A 20,955-nucleotide genomic window follows, 5' to 3' on the forward strand; every position below is an offset into this window, starting at 1 on the left:
TCCATGGAAGAACCATCTGTCTCAAGATTTGGGGGCTTTCAAACTGTTTGCCTGAGGCCATTAAGATTGGAAAGAGGCAAAGCTGCAGCCTTCAGAGACCACAGTGCACAGCTGGGGCTGCGGTCAGACCAGCATGCATCCATCCGTCTGTCCGTCCGTCCATCCTGTTGCCTCCTAAGCTATGCGCAGGCATCCTTACTAGCAGCAAGCCTTCAGCCCTTCAAGGTTCCTGGGGTGCATGTCATTGAGAGTGCACAGCATTTTATGCTTGTTAAACAGAATCTTGTACAGTACTGAAAATTTGTAAGTTCAAGTGCCCATGCAGGCCTAGAACTCACTACAGAGCCCAGGATAGCTTAACTGTAACTGTCCTGCCTCAACCGACCAAGTGCTGCTGTTACAGATGTGTGTCACCATGGTCTGTTTCCAAGTGGATTCTTTTAATAATAATTAATGACAATGAAGACTACAACCAGAATCATATGTCATCTGCATATGCAGTCAGCAAATACACTGACCCAAGGCAGCTTAAAAAATGTCTATTTCTGAAGCTCAGGAAAAATGCCTTTATACAAACTAAGCCAGCAGGTGGACAGGAAGAAACCTGGCCGAGGACAGTGAGTGGCAATGCTGGCTGTGGAGAGCTCTCTCTCAATGTGTGTGGATGTGTGTTCTTATTTATTTTTATTGTATGAATATTTGGCCCGCATGTCCCCAACATGCATGACTGGTCCCCATGAAAGTCAGAAAAAATAGGATGCTGTGAGCCACCATGTGGGTATTGGGAACTGACCCGAGGTCCTCTGCAGGACCAGCAATCTCTCCAGCCCCCCTCTTTCCTACTCTTTTATGTTGCCTATCTTCACACATGTTAAGGCTTCACATAATTTCAAACCATTAAAAAAGTAACCTGAAATTTTAACAAGGCTATATAAAAATACTTAAAAGATATGACTCAAAATATAGACAGTAATCAGTAGACGTTCAAAGCAGTATAACTAGAATTGATATTAAACTGTTATTTTTCCATATGAATATAATTACATTTTCAAAAAGTACTTTTTGGTCCAGTGGAATAGTTGATGGTTGAAGGCTCCTCATCATTTGAGTTTAACCCCAGGACCCACATGATGGAAGAGAAAACTCTCACAGTCTGTCTTTTGACCACATGTGCACAAGGGTATGCATGTGCTTACACACATACAAACAGTAATGAAAACATTCCAGCAAGATTTGGCCCAATCATGTGCCTAACTGGTTAAGCTTAGACTGCTCATCTAATATTGAGGACAGATTTTGGTTTTGGTTTTGTTTTTCAAGACAGGGTTTCTCTGCATAACCACCCTAGTTGTTCTGGAACTCGAGATTTGTAGTCCAGACTAGCCTTGGAATCAGAGATCCACCTGCCTCTTCCTCAGAGTGACGGGATTACCAGTGTGTATGACCATGCCCGGCTGAGGACAAACTTCTAGCTAAGCACTGTTCTGCGTAAGGGATTATAGAGAATAAAGGAAAGTAAAATACAGCTTTAAAGAAATCTAACTGAAGATACTAAGATGTATAAAGTTTAATGTAAACAACCAGCACACATGTCAGTATGTACAAACCTTATCACATGTTGTTAATATTCTGATCTCGCCCCTTGGCGCCACCCTGTGTCCTAATGTAAAAGTCTCTTTTTAAGGAAAAACTTGCCCATTTCTCTCTCTCTCCCTCCACTCCCATGAGGTGTGCATCCCTGGACCCCCCCCTCTTCCTCTCCTTCTCCCTCTCCCTCTCTCTGTCTCCCTCTTTCTGTCTCTCTGCCTCTTCATCACTCTATTATAATAAACTCTCCATGTGGATGCAGCCTCTGGGATGTAAATGTCCACCCGTCATGCCCGCATGGAATGGGTCACATGCTAGCCCGCCATTGCATCTGCCCAACATGCCAGCATGGTTCCCTACACGCACAGGATACCGGGTGGGGGTGGGGGTGGGGGGTATAATAATAATTTTTTTGTTTTGTTTTGTTTTTCGAGACAGGGTTTCTCTGTGTAGCTTTGCACCTTTCCTGGATCTCACTCTATAGCCCAGGTTGGCCTTGAACTCACAAAGATCCACCTGCCTCTGCCTCCCAAGTGCTGGGATTAAAGGCGTGCGCCACCACCGCCCGGCGTGTAGCAGTAATAATTTATAACACATGTAGCACACTATCCCAGGTTTCCATAGGTTCTACTGTCCCATTCAAAATTACTTCCTCCATCTCCATCTGGACAGAAAGCACTTCCCACTGCACAGTCAATGGGTATTTCTGGTGCCAAGGTTCACCAACAAAAGCTCTCAGACCTACATCCCTGCCTGAACTGCGGGACTGAAGCAGATGTGCATCCAGAAGGTGACCACTAACCTGCTCCAGACTTGTTTTCAACACTACTGGCTCATCTCTTTTTTTCTGTTCATCTGTTTTCCTTTTCCCCATTTCTGGATCCTCCTGCAGTATCTTATGGATCTGGTCTTCACAAGTTTTTTCTTCTTGTAACTTCTCTTCTCTCAGCTAAAAAATACAAATCATACAAAGACAGTGTTAAAGAAATCTCAGACTTAAAAATCTCTTTAGACTAGACAAGTTGCAGCATCCAGGGTGACTCTCATTAGGCATGGCCACCCCCATTTTTACATAAATCTGCTTTTACTTGGCTCTACCTAACATACTTCACAGAGTAAGACAGAATTGCTCTATATTCTTTATTTTCCCAATAAACTTTGTATATAAGTAAATATAATATGAACAATTATGTATATAAAAAATAATGGTTTTTTTCAAGATAGGGTTTCTCTGTCTGGCTGTCCTGGAACTCATTCTGTAGACCAGGCTGACCTTGAACTCACAGAGATCCACCTGCCTCCGCCTCCCAAGTGCTGGGATTACAGGTGTGCGCCACCATCACCCAGCCCGAGGTTGATTTTTAAATGATTTGTTATTATTATTTTTACATGCTGACTGCAGTTTCTCTTCCCTTCTCTCCTCCTAGTCCCTTTCCATCCTCCGCTTCCCTTCAGAAAAGGACAGGTCTCCCATGGATATCAACAAAATATGTCACAGTAAGACTAGGCATCTCCCTCATATTAAGGCTGAGAAAGGTGACCCAGTATGAGGAATAGGAACCTCTGTTCCCACTGTTAGGAGTCCCACAAGAGGACCAGGCTACACACTGTCACATGTGTGCAGAGTGCCCAGGTCAGTCCCATGCAGGCTCCCTGGTTGTCAGTTCAGTCTCTGTGCTACTCTGCATTTTGAAGCAAAATAAAACCAAAAAGCTAGCTGTACATATAGGTCCATTCACACAGGAAAAAAACAAACTTTAACCTAAAAATTCTTACCCCATAAGCTACATATAGTTGTACTGGGCCAGGAGAAGAGCTGAAGCAGCCATAAGAGCATGTGAGGAGCTGGCTGGGTCTTATTAGCAACAACAATGACTTCTCCCAGTTCCAACATCCTGAATTTTATGTTCATATCCTACAGTCACAGCATAGGTCAACAAAGACACAAGACCTACAAAGAAGTCTAAGGCATAGATATATGCTTCTCATTTGGGAAAGACAGCAGCGTTGCCTTATGCAACTAGAAGAGGGCTTTAGTGAAAGCCTGGGCAATCTTAGGTAAGTGGTTCATTACTTACTTAGCTCAGAACAGGGGCCCCTGTGCCTTCCTCTAAGAAAACTATGACTATAAGTATTCTAAATAGTTATCAGAGGATCTTACTGTGCTCCTACAGTATATCAAGCAGTCCTTTCTAATTTTATTTCATTTTTCATTGTTCAATGTTTTAATAAATATAAATGAGATAATATATCCCAAGCACTGATAAGATAGTTTTCATTTCTTGTAAAAAGATAAAGCTAAAGAAAAGGGATAGTTTTGGGGAGGATGTTGTTTTATTTTTAATTAATGCATTATTTATTTTGTGTGAACATTTGCACAAATGAGCAGGAGCATGCAAGCATGTCATGGTGTCCATGTGATTGAGGACAACTTGTAGGTTTCCTCTCTCCTTCTACCCAGTGGGTCCCAGGATCGTCCTCAAGGGCTCAGGCATGGCAGCAGGTGTCTGTACTCCCTGAGTCATCACTGGCCCCTGTTTTATGACAAAAGGTCTTACTATGTAGCCCAGGCTAGCTCTGAGCACAGGGTGCTCCTCCCTTGGCTTCCTAAGAGCTGGCATTACACACTTGCACCATCATTCCTGGTTAAAAACATACTTTTGATAGGATGTTGTGCCTAGGCTTAAATGATAATAATCATAGCCCACAGTGCCTGCTTAGCCTTATTTTTATGATTTCTGTGTCTGATTCCTGTAAGCCTGAATTAGTCTCTAAGACACTGAACCTGCTTTAAGTGGTTATCTATAAGCGGAAAATACCACACACAACGTTATGCAAGGAGGAGATTCAAATGAGATGGACTCCCAGCTCCACCCAATTCAAATCCAGACGGGAAACAAAACTAATGTCAGCGCTCCAGCCACAGGAAAGAAAGAATTCATGTCTTCTACCATCTCAGAGACTCTTGTTTAACAACTGACCACAGCCACACCGATGGGCACTTTACTTTTCAGAGGACACAGAGGCAAAGAGTGGTCACAGAGTGATCAGGTTTTAGCATTATAGTAATTGTTATTTGCTAATTGTGTGCCAGGTGCTGAGTGAGCTAAGACCTCAGCCTCAGTGTCCATGACATTTGTACAGCTTCCCATGTTTTACTCACGCCTTTAAGACTCCAGGAAAGGATCTAACCGCTTTGGGTAGCACACAGAGGATGCCAAAGTGACAGCCTGTCTCCCCAGGACTTGCCCTGCTCATATCTTCATGTGTATGTGTGGGTATGACTTTGGTGACAAACAGGTGGACACGGGAGGTTCCCTGAGTTTAAGGAAGCATTCTAGCTCAACCATACCACAAGGACACATGCTCAACTACGTTCATAGCAGCACTATTTCTAATAGCCAGAACCTCAAAACCACCTAGATGTCCGTCAACTGAAGAATGGATGAAGAAAATGTGGTACATATACACAATGGAGTACTATTCAGCAGAGAAAAACAATGACATCATGGAATTTGCAGGCAAATGGATGATACTAGAAAATATCATCCTGAATGAGGTAACCAGAAGGACAAACATGGTATGTACTCACTCATAAGTGGATACTAGATATAAAACAAAGGACAATCAGACTGCAACCCACAGAACCAGAGAGGCTATATAGCACAGGGGACCCTAGGATGACTGCGGCTTATAATAAGTTTTGGTTTTACTCAATTACTTGGCAAGCCTCAATGAAACATTTCACTATTAGGATAAGAATTTATACTGTATCAAGCTGATAATAAATAAATAAATAAATAAATAAATAAATAAATAAATAATAAAAGATCAGCTAGACCAAAGCTGGAAGTGCCTAGTAGTGAGGTGGTAGGAATCCTAGTTAGTTCTACTAAATCTAAATATATATCAGATAAAAACACTAAAAGCATATTTAAATGAAATTTAATTTAAAAAAGTTTTGAACATAAAAACTATTGAGTCTTGTAAATGGATTGATATTTTCTCTCCTACTGATCTCTAATTTCTAGGATATAAAGTCACATATATGTGAACATGTGTATATCAAGGCTGATAAATTTTTATTCATTGTAGATGGCTCGCTTCTCTCAGCTGTTTGAGAAAATAGACTCTAAAGTTTATTACAATGCAAAACTGGCACTTCCGTTAATATAATAGGAAACAAAGAAGGTTCTAGAAAGTACTGATGTTTGACAAAACAAAGATATGTATTAATAAATTATAGAAAAAAAGAGAACAAATGATTTCATCAGAATTAAGAAAGGAAGCATTCTAGTAAACCAGCTGTACTTAAGAAGTGGGTTGTGGGCTCCAACCTGCAGCTATTCCCTGGGCCAATTCCTTACCCCAAAGTAACAACAATCTGGGTTTCTTTAAAATAACAACAACAACAACAAATTACTTTTTTCCTTTTTTTTAAGTCTCTCAAATATTACATCCCGATGGCAGTTTCCCCTCCCTTCACTCCGCCCAGCATCCCCCCATACACACCTCCTCTCTCCCCAGATCCATTCCTCCTCCATTTCCCTTCAAAAAAGAGCAGGTATGTTAACCAAAAATGGCATAACAAATTACAATAAGGCCAGACATATCAAGGCTGGACAAGGCAACCAAGTAGGAGGAAAAGGATCCCAAGAGCAGGCAGAAGAATCAGAGTCCCACAAGAACACAAGCTACACAACCATAACATCTATGCAGCAGACTTGGCTCGGACCCACAGAGTCCATAACTGTCACTTCTGTCTCTGTGAGCCTCTTTGAGCCCTGTTTAGTTGATTCTGAGGACCATGTTCTTCTGGTGTCCTCAACCCCTCTGGCTCCTATAATCCTTCCCCTTGCCTCTCCTGTGGGGTTCCCTTGGCTCCACCTAATGTTTGGCTGTGGGTCTCTAAATCTGCTTCCATCAGTTGCTAGATGATGCCTCTCTGATGGAATATAGCAAAGTATCATTAGGAATCATTTCATTGATTTTTTTTTTTTTTGCTAGCCCTGTTTGGTTCTATTAAAAATCATTTTATCTACTTGCTTTGGGGGGGGGGGAGATAGGGGCAGCATCTCACTTTAGAGCCCAAGCTGGCCTTGAACTCTCCAGCCTACTACCTCAGTTTCTCAAATGCTAGGAGTACAGGCATGTGCCACTATACTTGGTCTAGTTTTAAATTTCACATACATGGAGTTTTATGCTTTTTGGCTGTCATCCTTCACTAATCACTCTGTGAAACTTATCTCTGTGTTCCTTCTCATTTTGTTTTTTATATTCTATTATTTGATTTTAAAACAATTTAACCATTCCATTATTCACAGATATCTGGAGACATTCTAGTCTGTGGCTATTTAGAAATAAGCTAATTTCAAGAATGACTAGGTATGTGCATACCATAAAATAGTATCTAGAGAAACTGTGAGTCATGAGATATGGGCATGCTGCCAGCTTTTCAAGTTAGTTATCAAACTACACTCCCACCTGCAGCCCCTCGTGTAGGAGGACAGCAGTCGCTCCCAGACTCTCCACCACTCAGTACTCTATTCTTGCCATCCTGTGGGTTGGTACTGCATTCTGACTCTAATCTGCATTCCTCTGATAACAACCCTGCAGAGCACCTTTCCTAAGCTCACTACTTGCACATCCACTTCTTGGCACGGATATTCACATCTTTGCCCTGCTAGTAAGAGTTATATATATTCTTTGGATATGAGGACTGTCAGGATAAAATATACACACATATATGTCTGTGTGTTTCAGCTTAAATGTATTCACGAAGTCCATGTGTTGAAAATGTAACCCTCATGTTTGCATGTTAATGGCATTTGAAGACAGGGCTCTGAGAGATTAGGATTTGATGCAGTCATGAGGGCAGGGCCCTTCTGATCACATTGGTGACTTTGTAATGAGAAGAGAGATGTGCTATGCTAGCACACTGGCTGTCTTAACGTGTGTATTAGTTACTTCTCTGTGATAAAACGCCATGACCAAGGCAAATTAAGAGGAGTTTTTTTGGGCTGTGGTTAGAGAGTGGGGGTCCATGATGGCAGAGAGGAGGCCTGACAGCTGGAGATGGAAACTGAGCTCACATCTTGAACCATCAGGAAGTAGAGCAACAGGAAAGGCATGGGGCTTTTAAACATCAAATCCCCGCCCCAGTGACATACTCCTTCCAGCAATGCCCCGCCTCCTAAGCTTCCCCAAACAGTGCCACTAACCATTCAAATGACTAAGGGACATCTCAAGCCATCACACTATGCAATTGTCTCTGTCATGTTACAACACAGGGAGAAGCCCTCACCAAATAATTAGCAGATGCAAGAACCATGTTTATGGACTGTGCCACCTTCAAGTAATCCACTGTCTTTATAAATTACCTAGTTTCTGCAAAAGACAATGGACAACTACAACATACCTGTGTGCATAGATACATAATTTCCTTCCCACACAGCCTAAACACAGAAAATCCCAATCTGTACCACTCTCAGTTTTAATTGCATGGAAAGTGCTCTTTCTGTTTTATTTAAGCAGTTTCACATACCTTGAGAATCCACTTTCAACTGACCTTTCTTTTGTTTTTGTTTTTGAGACAGAGTCTCACTATGCAGCTCTGAGAGGCCTGGAACTCACTTATATGGACCAGACTGGACTGGAACTCACAAGGATCCCCCTGTCTCTGCTCCTGAGCGCTGGGATTTAAAAGCATGCACCACCATGACTGATTTTTTTTTTTTTAATCAATCATGTTAGGGCTGTCATTAACAGGACTTGCTGCAATTCCCAGCACCGACAGGCAGCTCACAACTGCCTCTACGTCCAGATCCATAAAATAAAACACCCCCTGGCCTCTGTGAGTACATACACACACACACACACACACACACACACACACACACACACACACACACACACACAGCCCTACAATTCTCTGTGTCAGTTGTTCAATCAGTTTGTTCCTGAGACTTATTCATATAACTGAGTTTGTTATTAGATATTCCTTTATATGAGTAAGACCTATTTCACTGCACAAACGTACCTCACTTTTAAATTCTACTCAAATACTAGAAAGTGCAGGTTGAAATATATAAGCTACTGAGTAAATGCTTTCCATGATGAGTATATCGCTGAAAAGCTCCACCTGCAAGGCACGAAGTTCCAGCTGTTCCAAATGTTCACGTTCTTTCTTATATTTAGTCTTTTCAGCCATGGGAGAGGATGTAAGATGCTGTCTTTGTGGTTTTAATTAGTATTTCCCTGATGGCTAAATATGCTGTCTTTTCATGTCCTTAATAGGCTATGCTCTTTTGTGAAATATCTTTTCAAACCTTTTACCCTTTTATTGCTTTTACTTATTTACTTATTATCTTATTAGAATGTACAAGAATTTCTGCTATATTTCACTGGATACAAGTTCACTGTTAGATACACATACTGAGAATATTTTCTTCTAATCTTTGTTTTGCCTTTTTATTTCTTTAATAACAGATTTGAAGAGCAAGGTTTATGGGTTTGTTTTTTATTCTGTTTTTATATTTTGAGAAATCTCAATATATTGGTTGTCTTGGTTAGGGTTACTATTGCTGTGATGAAACATCATGACCAAGGCAACTTGGGAGGGAAGGTGCATTTCCCTCGCAGTTCCACATAACAGTTCTCATCAAAAGCAGTGAGAGCAGGAACTCATGCAGGACAGGAACCTGGAGGCAGGAGCTGACGCAGAGACCATGGAGGGGTGCTGCTTGCTGAACTGCTCTTCATCACTTGCTTGGCCTGCTTTCATATAGAACCCAGGATACTAGCCCAGGGATAGCACCACCCACAATGGGTTGGACCCTCCCTCATCAATCACTAATTAAGAAAATGGCCTATAGCCAGAGCTTATGATGCAGAGTATGTATCCATCGAAAGAATGAAGTCTAGACTATACAAAAATCTTGTAAGATTAAGAAAAATTTGAAAACTGGCAAAAATATTGCACAGTCATAACATCTAATGTAACATACAGAACACAAGAAACACAGGAAAAGATGCTCACCATCATTGTTCTAAGGAAGAGGCTATTCACTGTTATATGGAACTGTGAGGGAAATGCACCTTCCCTCCCAAGTTGCCTTGGTCATGATGTTTCATCACAGCAATAGTAACCCTAACCAAGACAACCAATATATTGAGATTTCTCAAAATATAAAAACAGAATAAAAACAAACCCATAAACCTTGCTCTTCAAATTTATTATTAAAGAAATAAAAAGGCAAAACAAAGATTAGAAGAAAATATTCTCAGAATGTGTATCTAACAGTGAACTTGTATCCAGTGAAATATAGCAGAAATTCTTGTACATTCTAATAAGATAATAAGTAAATAAGTAAAAGTATAAAAGGGTAAAAGGTTTGAAAAGATACTTCACAAAAGAGCATAGCCTATTAAGGACATGAAAAGGGTCTACACAGCAGTAACTCTCCAGTTTCCAACTACAACTTTTTTTTTTTTTTTGGTGTTTTGAGACAGGGGTTCTCTGTGTAGCTTTGTGCCTTTCCTGGATCTCACTCTGTAGACCAGGCTGGCCTCGAACTCACAGAGATCCGCCTGCCTCTGCCTCCCAAGTACTGGGATCAAATGCATACGCCACCACCGCCCAGCTCCAACTACAACTTTTGAAAGTCTTTCCTTTCTTACCCAAGCCAAAAAATAAAAAATTAAAAAAAAAAATAGCAGCTCATTTTTTTAATTCTAATAATAATTGATACTTATATATGGATTTCCATGTGCCAACAGTATTTCACAATAAGGGTAAGCTAGAGACTATGGTATCCATTTGAAAGACCAAGAAACTGAGCTATACAAAGATTCTATACCTTGCCTAAATTCACTATTAGTAAGTAGCAAAAGCAGGATTTGAAGTTGGGCAGTTGACTCTGCAATATTGTCTTTCAGCTTAGGTTAATATTAACTGTATAATACATGTCATTTGACAAATATCTGCATTTTTAAAAGCCTGAGATAAACAAGTAGGTTCTTAATAATAAAAAGGGTCAGTGAACTGGGCATGGTGGCACACATCTTTAATCCCAGCATTCAGAGCATCCAGAGGCAGACAGATTTCTATGAGTTTGAGGACAGCCTGGTCTACATATTAAGTTCCGGGACACCCATGAAGACACAGAGAGACCTTGTTTTTTTGTTTGTTTGTTTTTAAATGGGAGACTTTTAAATGTATTTTAAAAGGGCTATAAAGATGGCTCAGCTCAGCTCTGTCCCTTGCCTGAAGGGGGCGGTCCCGGTGGCCTAGACCAACCAGCTCAGCTACCACCCAGACCCACACTCTGGGCCTTGAGTTGGCCCACCCTAACATCCCCTACATTTGTGACCCGCTGGAGTCCATGGAGGGACTGGTCCCACAGAATGATAACTGCAGGATCTCCATGACTCGGGCCAACAGCGGGATGTCTGAGAGGAGTTTTGGTGAGAGCCCAGTGATGGTGGTGCGCCAGAAGCCTTGAATCAGACCAATGACTCATTGCAATGAATATTTATGGGTGGGGTCAATTGGACAAAAGGGTGTACTGTGTGACACACCACAGCTCCCAATGCCCCTAGGATAAATGAAGAGGTGTTAGAAAGATGGAAGGTTGAGGTGGTTGTTTGTTTGTTTTGCTTTAAATTATTTTTGGGGGGTCATGCTGCAGGGATGAGGGGAAGGTATGGAGGGACTAGGAAGTGAGCAGGACTGGGGTGCATGATGTGAAACTCCCAAAGAATCAACAAAGAATTATGCCTATGGGGCCCTTTCCATTCAATGGTAACATCCCATAGACTTATAGCTGTTTCATAATGCAAAATGCATTTAGTCAACTTCAAAAGTCCCCATGGTCTACAATAGTCTCAACACTGTTTAAAAGCCCAAAATTCAAAGTCTCTTCTGGGACTCATGCAATTTCTTAATTATAATCCCTGTAAAATCAAAATGAAAAAGCAGATCACATACTTCCAACACTCAATGGCACAGGATATACACTACCATTCCAAAATGGAGGAAAGGGAGCAGAGTAAGGAAATACTGGAGCAAAGCAAGACTTAAAATCAGCTGGGCAAACCCCAAACTCCATGTCTGATGTCAAAACCCTCTTCAGTTCTCCAACTCCTATCTGCTTTGTGAACTGCAACATTTCTCTCTTTTGAGCTAGTTCCACTGCCTGTCAGCAGCTCTCCTTGGCAGATATTCCACGGCACTGGCATTTCCAACATTTTGAAGTCTCCAAGGCAATCCAGGATTCACCTCACAGCTTCACATGATGGCCTCTCTAGGCCTCCATGCAGGGACACCCCTGACACATGCCTAGCTTCAGTGACTTTCCTTAGTTATGGAGGGAGATTCCATAATGCCCTTCTTCTATCCTTGACTCTAAAGCCAGAACAATGGGCCTTAGCTGGAAGTTCTGCTGCTTGCCAGGGCTGGAACAAGCCCTCCTCATTCAATTACATCTTCACCAACTTTCTGTTTTCAATGGTTCCTTCACTGCCTAAGCTTGGCTGTCTAGAAACTCAATCTGTAGACCAGGCTGCCCTTTAACTCAGAGCTCTGCTTGCCTCTGTCTCCTGAGTACTAGGATTATGGTATGTACTACCATGCATGGACCTAAGCTGTTCTTCAATTCCTTTTTACAAGTTGGAAGCTTAGCTGGTGGGGTCTTGCCCTGAGGTCATCATTCCCTTTATTCCATTTAGCATCAGGCTTTTCTTCAAACTTTTTCCTAGTGTTCCTTTTCTCCTCACACTCCATAGTTTGTATTTTTCCTTGCTCAGCTTGCTCCTTTTCATTATAGATCTGCATAAGACTGACCATTAATAACCAAGCAACACAGCCAATACTAAGGTTGTTTGGAAATGTCCTCTGCCAGAGCTGTTAATCCATAACTCTTCAACTTAGCCTCAGGCAGATTTCTGGACAAGGGCAAAACCAGCCAAGGTCTCTAGGCCACATAGCCATAGTCTTCTCCTTTGAAACCTCTTGACCTGGACCCCATAGTTAAGTCATCCTCAGCACCACCATCTTCCATGTTCCAACTAGGATAGTCCATTAAGCCCCACTTAAAACATTTAACTGCTTTTCTAACCCAAAGTCCTAATTCCGAATAAAAGCATGGTTGGGCCTGTCAAAGCAATACCCCAGTACCTGGTACCAATTTTGGTTAGGGTTTTACTGCTGTAAAGAGATATCATAACCACAGTAAGTCTTATAAAAGAAAACATTTAATTGAGGCTGGCTTACAGTTCAGAGGTTTAATCCATTATCATCATGGTGGGAAGCATGGTAGCATGCAGGCAGACATGGTGCTGAGAGGTAGCTGAGAGTTCTACATCTGGATCCATAGGCAGCAGGAAGAGACTAAGACACACGAGGCCTGGACTGAGCTTCCTGGACCTCAAAGCCCACCCCTGGTGACACACTTCCCAACAGTGCCAGTCCCTATGAGCCAATGGGGCCATTTTCATGCAAACCACCACAAAGCCTAATTAATCAGATAGCTTAACAAAGTCTTTTACTTATATTAGAGGCTAAATAGTTATAGATGGATGATTCCTTTGTTTGGGTGCAAGTAACATTGAGATGATTTTTGTTTAAATTATTCTCTAAGCCATAAAAACAACTCTATTGGGCTGGAGAGATGGCTCAGAGGTTAAGAGCACTGACTGCTCTTCCAGAGGTCCTAAGTTCAATTCCCAGCAACCACATGGTGGCTCACAACCATCTGTAATGAGATCTGGTGCCCTCTTCCATATACATAATAAATAAATAAATCTTAAAAAAACTATATTAATATAATAATCTTATAAGTATTGATCCTGTCTCATAAATATGAAAGTAGCAAGGCAAAATATCACATTCCATAAGTAACCTGAATAACTTGTTACTCTAAATTTGATCACGCTCTAAATTTCCTATGTGTGTCATTTTCTCCAAAAAGTACATTACTTGAGAAAGCTGTTTCCCATCTGTGTAGTTGCAAATAGCATAGGGACTACAACCTTAACTAGTGTTCTTTAAGTTTAAGCACCCAGCCTATAGAGACAGTCTTCCCTTGCACAGTGAGGCTTAAAGTGCACTCTCTTAGAGGTTTTCTTTTCCTTGTACCTGCGCTTAGATAATAAGGCCTTGCACTATTTCTCTGTCTCTAGAAAGAGGAACACCAGCACATGTCAGAAATGGGCATTTTCTCAAACAGTACGTAATGTTCTGGAGGAAAAAATAGCAGATAGAATAGACATAAGAACACTAGAAATCTTAAAATGAACCCAGTCCTATCACAAGCCAAGGACATTGTTACATAAGTCACTGTTCACAAAGAAGAGGCTTTAGGATTAGATAAGCAACAACAGAGTAAACATTTGTACTTAAAAACATATAGGAAAAACATCTTAAAATAGGTCAACAAGCTGCTGCTTCTGTGATATGACAGAACATGTTTTAAACTCCCTAGGTTGCTGCAAGTGTTTTCTAAAATAAGCAAATAAACAGAAAACAAATAAGGAAAAAGCTAGTTTAAATCTAGGTTATTATACAACATCTAGATAGCCAAATAGATTGAGTGAAATGTTCAAGTTTTAGTAAAACAGGTTCTATTTTATAGTTTCAAGCAGAAAGATAGTGAAATGGATTTTTGAAAATACAGCCTCAGAAATCAAAGAGTTAGCTCAACAATTAAAGCACTTGCTGCTCTTGCAGAAGACCCAAGTTCAGTCCCCAGAACTCATGTCAAAAGGCTCATGACTATCTGCAACCTTGCTCCAGGAGCGAGGATGCCTCTGATGGCTGGTCTCTGCAGGCATCTACATTCACATGCACATACCCACACACAGGCACAAATGCGTTCTCAGCCAGTAGTCATGCTCTCTTTTCTTACTAAAGAAATCCCGCTTTTACTCAGGAAGTTAGTGCACCTGATAAAATGCTAAACTTCCCAGGCTCCCTCGCAACAGGGATCTGTGACATTAGAATTTAAAATTTCAAAAGACCCAATTCACCCAATAGATGTGTCTCTTGAAGGATCACCCAGCTCACACAATGAAAACAGCACTTCTGTTTATGTGAACAGAAAAAACAAAGTAATTCAGAGCCCTGGGTCATAATGCTGCAGTGCTCTGCCCTGAACTACCTGTCTCCAATGTTTGTGTTACCGGAGGGTAATAAAAGCCTTCTTAGCTTTAAAATCAGTTTTTACTGGTGTGTTTAAGGTGCATAGCATGATAGGGTAGGCACAGCAGTAAGATAGTTAACATAATTACATCAACTCACACAGTCATTTTCTTTGTTTTTATGGCAAGAACAAAAGAAAAATCTATTCTCACCTACTTTGAGCTATTTAGAATTTCTACTATTTACAATAAATACAATTCCTGACTTGTTGGCCTATTCTATTTCTAACACAGTAACCAGAGATGCTTTAAAGTTACATGTAAGATTCCACTGCCCACATCCCATTAGGCTCTTTACCACCTTTGACCTGGCCCTTCAACATCTCTCAACTCGTTTCCTAGAACCTCTCACCTGCTTTTGCCCTACTCCCGTTTGTATGCTTCAGACACACTGAGGTCCCTGTGCACTGAACAAGCCAGACTGCTGGTCCCTAGGCCTCTGAGGGGCTTCTCATGCTGTACCTAATTTGCTTCCTTCAAGACTGTCTTGCCTCTGAAATAACGTCCCTAACCACTCTTTCCAAAACTGCTCTAATGTTCCCTCCCACTGCTTTCTGACACTTCAGACTGCCTTATTATGTTCAATCATGATTGCTTATTTCTTGTCTTACCACTAAAAAGGAATCTCCCTGAAGACAAGGACCGTATGTGTCTTCTTCTATACTCTATCGCCAGTGACTCATACCAGGTGCTCAATAAATACCTGAATAATAAAAACTTATCATTTCATTTATAGTGTGTGTGTGTGTGTGTGTGTGTGTGTGTGTGTACTTGGCTAGATGGAAGAAATGAGCTGTTGCTATGTCTAGCCAGCCTTACTTCCTGTCTTTCTTGTAGAAGTATGAGCAAGCAGCTGCCCCATGCTTCTGTCACCACAGAGCTGTGCCTGTAACCACGTGGCCACCTGCAGCCATGCCCTTTCCACCATGAGTGACTGTATCTTTCCATACTGTGAGACAAAATAAACCCTTTCCTCCTGGAGCTGCTTCTTCCAAGCATTTGACCCTCTGAGAACAACAATCACTCCATCTTGCCTCTAATCTATGACAGTGCCTGATTCTGATTAAGTAGGTCATATACCTTTATGTAGTAAATGCCCACATACAGAATCATTACCTAAGTATTTACAAGCCCAGGTGAGCAGTGGCAATGCAGGGGGAGGACTAGGGAGGGTTGACATCAAACTTCTACAGGCCAGTCTGACAATTAGTTTGAAATTAAAACAAGAAAAGCAGCAGTTGAAGGCTGGAGCTCAGTGGCAGAGTATATCCACCATGCCCTCAGTTCAATCTCCAATATTGGGGGAAAAAAGATTATGATAATACAAATAAAAGCTTCCTGAGTAGTAAATATTTTGTAATTAAGAGAATGTTTCATATGCCCCATGGCCTCCATTATAACTCTCCCGGAGTACTTACTAAAAAATAAAAGCTGCAAAAATATCAGTAGCTACAAATAACTAGAAGTGCTTACAAAGAAGAATAATACAAACAATTAGCAAGAGCTGTGCTAAGTGTCAAGAACACTTTTCTTGGTAGAGTGTGATGGCCCCTATAAGCTACACTTTCATCTGAAAAGAAAACTCAAAAGAGTTCTTAGCTAAGTTTACTTCAAGTGTAGCTTTAAATCTATATAGGCTGGTATAAAATAGTATGTAGAAAGATAGACTATGAATTGTAAATTTTTAAAGACCCAACAAATCAAAAGTAAGCATTCTTTAACATCAATATTTCAATGAACTTGAAGAAAATAAATGTTGTTCTAATATGTACACTGTACCTTTCTTAGGCATTCATATTCCTCACGAAGTTCTCCGGGCTTGCTTAATTTGATTGGTGCTCTGAATATAAACTCTGGAGGAAAAGGAAAATACTTTTAAATAGGGTTTTGTAAGAAGGGACCATGACAATGTCCTACAACTGACTACCACATTATAAATCACATTAAAAATTTGTTTTGTTTGTTTTTTGATGCAGGGTCTCAGTATATAGCTCTGGGTGTCCTAGAATTCACTGTGTAGACCAAGCTGGTTTTGAACTCTGCCTGCCTCTGCCTCTGTGCTGGGATTAAAGGTATGTGCTATCATACCTGGCTCAGTATCAGTATCTTAATTTGAATATTCACTCATTCATTAAGTCAATACTTACTAAAGGTTATAAATGAGGACTGTTTTAAGCATTGGAAGAAATGTGAACAAAAGCAGTCCTTGTGCCATGAATTACAATCTTGTGGAGGAACAGACATAAGTAACAAGTGTGAATATATTCTGAGTAGCAGCAATAAATGCTATAGAAAGGAAATCAATGTAGGGTAGAAGGAAAAGTCTATTTTATACAGAGTAGTCTGAAAAAGGCTCACTGATAAACATGCCAAAAGACCACAAAGAAAAGTATATTTGAAGCTCCTATGTCACATCACACACACACACACACACACACACACACACACACACCACAGATATACAGATATGTGCATATATGTTTCATATTTTTTTTTAGCATTTAACCTACTTTCTTTATCCCCCAAAGCCTTCAGTGGTTCCCATGAGCCTATGCAACAAAGTCACTACTTCCCAACATGTTCTTCAAAGTGCTCCATTAACTGATCATCTTTTCAAAATCACTACACTGCTCAACCCTAGACTAACCACAAAATAGAAACCATATACATTAAAATTTGTGTGCTGTTTCCAGATCTGAAATTCTAACTTCTCTCCTTTCTGTATATATTTCTAAGCCAAAGACATAAGGTCTATAAGACACATAAAGTACATGGTAGTTATCCAAACGGGCAATAAAAATGAAAATTTAGAACAGGAATAAAAGGTAAGTCTTAAATGTTATCAAAAGGAAGAGCCAAGCATGGTGGTACACGCCTGGGATCCCTGCACACGGGAGCTGAAAGCAGATTGCAATAATTTCAAGACTAGCCTGGCTACAAAGCAAGAAGCTATTTTTCAAAAGGGTGGAGGGGTACCCATTCTATTTCTGTAAATAGGACAAAAGCTTGTATCCCCTAGATGTTTAGTGCTCTAACTATAGTAATAGTTTTGTGGTTTACTGATAACTCTACCACTGTTGCTTCTAGAAAAACTAAGTTCTTCCAAAGCCCTTTGTCTTTTTTCAGTTGTCTCAAATATTTCCAAAAGAAAGTATACTGGGGCTGGAGAGATGGCTCAGAGGTTAAGAGCACCGACTGCTCTTCCAGAGGTCCTGAGTTCAATTCCCAGCACCCACTTGGTGGCTTACAACCATCTGCAATGAGATCTGACACCTCTTCTGTATACATAATAAATATATAAATCTTTAAAAAAAAAAAAAAAAGGAAAGTATACTGAAGAATAAAGAAGATACTTAAACAGGGTGACGTCAAGCTCTCCCTGCACTAAGACAACACCCCGCTCTCAGTTTGGAAGACAATCTATCACCCTCACCCACTTCAAGACCTAATGACTGTTCCAGTCATACCCAAAAGCACATTCCACTTACAAGTGCGTGCATTTAAAAGTCGATCCTTAAAAAGAGAGAAGGAAGAAGAGAAAAGATAGCCAAACTCCTTTTCAAAAAGTACTTCAGGGGCTGGAGATGGCGCAGCAGTTAGGAGCATCCGCTGCTCTTCCAGAGAGCCTGGCTTTAGTTCCCAGAACCTACACAGTGGCTCACAGCCATCTGTAACTCCAGTTCCAAGGGATCCAAGCCATCTTCAGCTCTCCACAGACACCAGACACGCATGTTATGTACAAAATACCTGTAGGCCAAACACTCATCACAAAAAAAAGTACTACAAACGCACGTACTGAAATCCTATTACAGGTAAGATACTTCACACATTTGTCAGTGAAACTTTCACAGCAACATTACAGTTGGTATTATCTATTCTACAACTGAGGTAGGCAACTGTGGGTCTAATGGTCTGCTTAACACAGCACTGCAGGTGCATGGCAGAGATGAAGAGAAACTTTAATAGGAGTAAAAGGAGAAATTATTTAATGATTAAAGGGGCAGGGCTTCCAAAATTAAGGCCAACCTCTCTCCCCTCCTACAAAAAGCACTCAGTGGTGCCCCTCTTGAAAAAGTCCTCCTGGCATGTCTGTGGAAGGTGGTCTTGACTATGAATTGATGCAGGAGGACCCAGCCCACTGGAGGAATGTGCAGTCACCATACTCTGAGCAGGTGGTCCTTGGCTGTATACAGAAGTGAACTAAGTGGGAGTCTGTACTCAAATCAGCAAGCAGCATCCCTCCATGGTTTCTGCTTCAGTTCCTGCTTAAACAGGCTTTTAACATAAACCCCTTTCTACCCTAACTTGATTTTGGTCAGTATTTTATAACAGAAAGGAAACTAGTATACTTCCTTACTTACCTAAAAACACAAATTATTCATTAAAAGATAACAGTTGTGAATTTGTATGAACCTACAGCACAGCAAACAAGCAAAATTTTAAGGAGAAATTAATATGAAATTATGGTAAGAAATTTAATATACCACAATTAAAAACATGCATTAGGCAAACCAAAAAGGTAGTAAAAAATAAACAGAAAAATATGCAATAAAAATATTACATTTGATCATATTTATCTATATGTGTGTCCACTCAATAAGTAGAGTATTTATTACTTAGAGAAAACAAGAAAATTCAAATATTTATAATACACTGCATTACAAAGACATTTCGAACAGTCTCAAAGAATCCATACGATAAAGATTTTGATCTTTCATACTGGCTGCCATTTTCCAAGCTGAGCTTTCTAGCTATGCAAGTGCCAACTGTTACCCAATATTCTTTTTCATTACATTCCTTTCCTGATTAAATTTGTAAAAATAGATTTCTGCTGATTACAACTGACAAGGTTGGCTATTTCTATTTTTCAAATAGTACTCTGAAATAAACAGTAAACCAGGAGCTAGTAACCCAAGAAGAAAAAGAGAAAGATTTTGAAAAGGCCTAATGCAGGTACCACAGTGGGCGCCAAGCTGCAGTGACTGCTAACACTACAATTGAGTTACACGTTCACTCCTCTGCATGGCCGCTTGTCTATCAACAGAACCACTGCTGACAACTGAGTGCTGAGCCCCAGATACAGGAACAGGAACAGATAACAAACCCTTCCTAAGAAGACACTGGGTTACAGTCCCACTAGCATGGAACTGCCATCTGTTCAGCACACCTCAAGTGCTGAAACTTTAGCTTTGTCAATCTAAGAGGCAATGACGACACTTCCTATAGACATTTCATGAGTAAACTGAGGCCTTGCCACACAGCTAAGAGTAGTTTGCATTTCCTCTGAGATCAGTTTTCTTTACTGCTCACATAAACTCATCTTTTTGATTTGTTAAAGTCCAACCATCTGAAGAGCAACACTTTTCTTATCTATCGTTTATGTGGATTCTGCTTATGGTAGACATTCTTATGTAATATATTACTCAAATTGTTGCTTTTTTTTTTTTAAAGATGGGCTCTTTGCCTGGAACTTAGAGATCTACCTGCCTCAGCCTCCCAAGTGCTAGGATTGGGATTAAAGGCATGCATGCCATGCCTGACCTCAAATTGTTCTTTTATGGTTTCTGCATTTTGTACAATATTTGGAAGACCTTGAGACCAAGACATAATCAACTTTATCATAGTTCCTTTTGGTACAAACCAAAACAATCTTCTCAGATTAACTTTTTTAAATTCTAAGTATTTTGAGGAGCAACATAAGGAACATAATCTTATTCAGGCTTATAAATAAGACTACTATCCAACACAAGAGAATAAAAATACTTTAGTGATAGCTTGGAAAAAAATGACAACTTAGTTTATCATTAGGAAATTTTCTCTGTCTAAAACAGTTCTTGCTGGTTATTTATCACACAACAAAGTCTGTTATTTTGTGTAACCAGTATACACTAATTTCAAAAGTGAATAAGATTTCAAGTCTCAAGAGTTTAATATCCTTATCTTGTAAATAATATAAAACTTAAAACTTAACCCTAGACAAGATTCAGAGCCTCAGATAAATCAGGCTCAATTTCCTCTTCTATAAAATCAGAATAATAGTAAATGCTATTCTAATTAATGGTATCTTTCTCTATAGGCTATAAGAATCAAATGAGAATATAGAGAGTGAAAACACCTTGTAAATTATTTCAGACAGTAGAATACAGCATAATTTATTAAATATAAGATCAT

At 40.2% G+C, this 20,955-nt stretch overlaps 1 protein-coding gene across 1 annotated transcript in view; it reads right to left on the bottom strand.

The window, feature by feature from the left end:
* The window catches only part of Rnf169 (ring finger protein 169), a 64,568-nt gene that overhangs the window by 17,834 nt on the left and 25,779 nt on the right, over positions 1 to 20,955 (bottom strand). Inside the window, exons 2-3 of the mRNA XM_036193685.1 lie at positions 16,564 to 16,637; positions 2,390 to 2,536 (exon numbers count right to left, since the gene is read on the bottom strand). Coding sequence (XP_036049578.1) covers positions 2,390 to 2,536; positions 16,564 to 16,637 — 221 coding nt within the window. The remainder of the gene's footprint in view (positions 1 to 2,389; positions 2,537 to 16,563; positions 16,638 to 20,955) is intronic.

This window comes from Onychomys torridus, chromosome 1 (assembly GCF_903995425.1).
Source record: "Onychomys torridus chromosome 1, mOncTor1.1, whole genome shotgun sequence".
NCBI classification, from domain to species: Eukaryota; Metazoa; Chordata; class Mammalia; order Rodentia; family Cricetidae; genus Onychomys; species Onychomys torridus.